Here is a 3,855-nt window from a genome sequence, read left to right as displayed (position 1 = left end):
GATCCGCATGTACTGCTTTTACCATTTGAATACTAAGAGTTAATACATTTACTCTACTTTACTCTGTCTTCCACTTTTACTTTTCCTCCCATTTTCACTTATTTATTTTTCCCTTTTTCACTCCGATTTTTTCCAGTCATACACACCGTACGTAATTTCTGGATGATTACGTATATTATTTTCTTATTCCCCTGAATAAGTACTTGTTACATCTATTAAATGTCATATGAAACGAAAACCCCATTTCATTAAATTAAAACTAATTTTTCATCTTTTTTAACACCTCAGTTATTATCTTTTTGGTTTCACTCATTTCATTTGTCTATTAACTTCTTTTCTTTTTCTCTGTGTTAAATCGAACTTCAATATATTAACTCGAGGTGCGTTATAAACACATTTATATACAGAGAGCTTATACTATTATTGCTCTGAAATCATCTTAAGCAACTCAAGGGAAATGAACTCCTCCCGTACTTCCCCCACCAACTCCACCGCCTATACCGTTTCCTAAGCCACCGCCTAGTCCTCCACCAACACCACCAAGTCCACCAAAGCCAAGAGTACCACTGGGACCAGTGACACCTCCAACGAGGCCACCGAAAGGTAAACCATTGTCTCCGATACCGGAATACCCACCACCGAATCCGAGGTAATTCTTCTGGTCAGAGAGTCCTCCTGGGATGTTTCTTGCGCCACAAGCAAAAGCTGAAGCTAGAGGAAGAACCAAGAAGAGAGTGAAAAACAACTTCGCCATAATCTTACTCGAGTGGTTAAAAACTGTATTTAAACAGTATATAAACTTTTGAGTTAATTGTGTTTGTTGCTTTGCCAAAATCTGGGAGATATGTTGGGTCCTTCTAAAGGCAGAGAGACCACATATAAGAAACCAAAAAAAATTGCCCGGTGTAGGTAGTTATTGCCAATGTAAATGCTTTAACCAAACGCTCTGATATCATGTTTAAGTTTATCTACCTTCAGAAAGTGCCTGATGGTGGCGCGGTAATTAACGTTCCACAGCGTCTTAAGCGGTTGAGCTAGTCAATGCGGTCAGAAAATGTTGTTGACATTTTGAACGATATATTAACAAGGTAAAATTAAGAATTAAAGGCTTTTAATTATTAATTAGTTTAAGGTTTTTTTCTAAAAGCGATCAAACATCTAAAAAAAATATCGTGTCCTGGTTCTCTTTGTAAATGTCGAAAAGATGATAAAAGATGATTGATGCATTCAAAAATATTTGCCACCCACAATTAACTCGGTAGTGTGTGTGTGTGTGTGAATTCATAAAAAATGACTATTTCGTCCGTTGAGACCATTATATTGATTTTATTGCTGAAATTACATGAAGAAATTATGGCTTGTAATGTATTTTTCTCAAGGATACAAGTAGTAAAAACTTTGGTGCATTTTTTTATTTTTGATAAACCCTATCGGCTGATCCGGTCGGCTCCGGGAGGAACGCACTTAGTGCGTGGACTAGCCCGAAAGCGTACCACACTGTATGATCCGAGTTTAGAATACCTTCCGACTATTGTCAAGAGTTGACCGATCATCTGTTACAGCTCACCATGTAAACCACTTGGGCCGAAACCCAAACCCAGACTGGCCGAGACTTATACTTTGATGTATTATTTAGAGTTATACTTTAATCATTCACCAAAGAATAAAAATAAAAGGGTAAGAGTCTCCTGTTTTACGAATAAGTTATTAAAGTTTCTGAAAAATGAAAAAAACGTGAAAGTTAACTTAAACTATTTTCTTAACCATACTTAACTTCAGCTAACTTCAGCTTCTTCTTGTTTTGAACTACGAGCTAACTTCAGCTTTAAAAGAGACTTCTCTAGCATTTGGCAGTTGTAACATATATATAAAGTGCGTGTGTGTATACATATTTTGCAACAATTGAAAACTTGCATGATTCATGGTCATGGAGTACGAATAGTTTGAGCGTCCACCGTATATCGACCCTGCTAGAAAACAACTCAAGCAGTGCATTATAGTGCATTCACCGTACAATAAGATTACTCCACCGACGATATTCTCGAGTCATACGACTCTCTACTCTCTAGTAATCTCTTGACACTACAAGAAAACAAGCTAATTCCGACAACCATATTCGTCGGAATTTCGTCGGGAAAACGTCTATTCCAACGGAATTACGACGAAAGTGGTCGTCGGTATGGATTTGTCGGAAAAAAAATTCGTCGGAAATCTGTCGAAATTTCCGACGACTTTCCGACAGATTACGACAACCAGATTTCCGACGGATTACCAACAAAACATTCGTCAGTAAGAAGTTGTCGGTAATTTGTCGGAAAGTATTCCGACCAACAAAGATTGTCGGAATTGTCAATGTCAGAAAGAACCGACGACAACGCTTGTCGGATATTTCCGACGACTGCTTCTGTCAGTAACTTCCGACATGCCTTTCCGTCGGTAATTTCCGACGCCTCGTTTCCATCGGAAATTTCCGAAGAACATTTCCGTCGGAAATTTTTCGCCAGTGTATTCCGACAGATATACGTCGTCGGAAACATCCGACAAATATCCAACGAAATTTTTTGATTTGATTATTTAAAATAATTATTATTTTCAAAAATTATTTTAGAAATTTCCATTTTATATAATCAAATCGATTAAATACTAAAACTGCAAACTAACATTATAGAAATTAAGTTTTACATAATTAAAAACATCATATAAAAGTTTCTAATTTGAAATATATAAAAGTTTCTAATCTGAAAATTCTGCAGGAAATAGTCGCCTCATCTTCTCCATTATGTCTAGGTTCATCCTCTTAGCCTCTGCCACTTCTGCTTTATGTTCCGCTATTTGAGCATCCTGTTGTGCCATCTGTGCAAGAATTGTAGCGTTTTGAGACTCCAACGCTACAATCCGATCATCCTTTTTCTGCAGCTCCTCCATAATCATCGGATCAACATACGGGGTTTGTGAAGAAGAAAGACAAGAAGAGGCACGACGAGCCAACCCGACTAAACGACCTTTCTTCTTTGGAACCGCCTTCAAGAATAAAATAAATAAAATATATTAGTTAAATAAAATATAAACGAAATTTTATATTAATGAAATGAAAAATCTTAAAATTACCTCTTCTACCATTTCGTTAACTCGAACTCGGGACAAGCTGGTTGAAGCCGAAGAACCGTCATCGGAGAGGGGCTGAGAAGCTAGATATTCTTGTTTCTGGGATTCTACCAAGTCTATGACATCCCTAATAAGGGGATTCTGAATTTTACCAGTCTTCTTGTTAGTGTACGCACCCCTCATGACATTGATATCTTGCATATTTGCATTGTTTTATCCATTCATTCATAAATATTTTCATCATAGAGATTAGGATTTAGACATGTTTAGGTTGCATTTTGCATACATGAGTCTCTATTAGGTACTGGAGTGCCGCATGGAGTTCTTGGGGACATTTGGATGCATTTGGAGCTCGAAGGAGGTGAAATAGGTGATCATTAAACGAGCAGAGCATGGGAGCAACCTCCCGGAGCGACATCACGAAGTAGCTGTGTCCCACCTCTCAGAGCGACCTTCCTAAAGCGACGCCATGAAGTCGCTCGCGTTCTCGTTACTCCGAACCGTCTTAGATGACCCTGGAGCGACCTCTCAGAGCGACCTACCAAGGTCCCTCCCGATCTCAGAGCGACCTAGCTGGAGCGACCCCGTGAAGTCACTCGCCATATTCATCCCGTTGGAAGCCCATAGCGACTTGCCCAGAGCGACGCACCAAGGTCGCTCGCATCTCACACCCCTCTCGGAGCGACCTCCCAAAGCGACACCCCGAGGTCGCTCGCGTCTCTATGGCGAGACGACACGAAGCGAAGCCCG

At 39.4% G+C, this 3,855-nt stretch overlaps 1 protein-coding gene across 1 annotated transcript; it reads right to left on the bottom strand.

The window, feature by feature from the left end:
- Positions 1–423: 423 nt before the first annotated feature.
- On the bottom strand, positions 424–859 carry LOC106311150 (acanthoscurrin-1-like). Its single transcript, XM_013748380.1, has one exon. The coding sequence runs from the start codon at positions 752–754 to the stop codon at positions 449–451; it is 306 nt and encodes a 101-aa protein (XP_013603834.1). The 5' UTR covers positions 755–859; the 3' UTR covers positions 424–448.
- Positions 860–3,855: the final 2,996 nt, after the last annotated feature.

This window comes from Brassica oleracea, chromosome C8 (assembly GCF_000695525.1).
Source record: "Brassica oleracea var. oleracea cultivar TO1000 chromosome C8, BOL, whole genome shotgun sequence".
Taxonomy (NCBI): domain Eukaryota; kingdom Viridiplantae; phylum Streptophyta; class Magnoliopsida; order Brassicales; family Brassicaceae; genus Brassica; species Brassica oleracea.
This window is presented reverse-complemented; position numbering and strand designations above follow the sequence as displayed.

Bases quoted from the DNA above. Each gene is read 5' to 3' on its own strand.
- LOC106311150 (XM_013748380.1), bottom strand. From the start codon at position 754: ATGGCGAAGTTGTTTTTCACTCTCTTCTTGGTTCTTCCTCTAGCTTCA.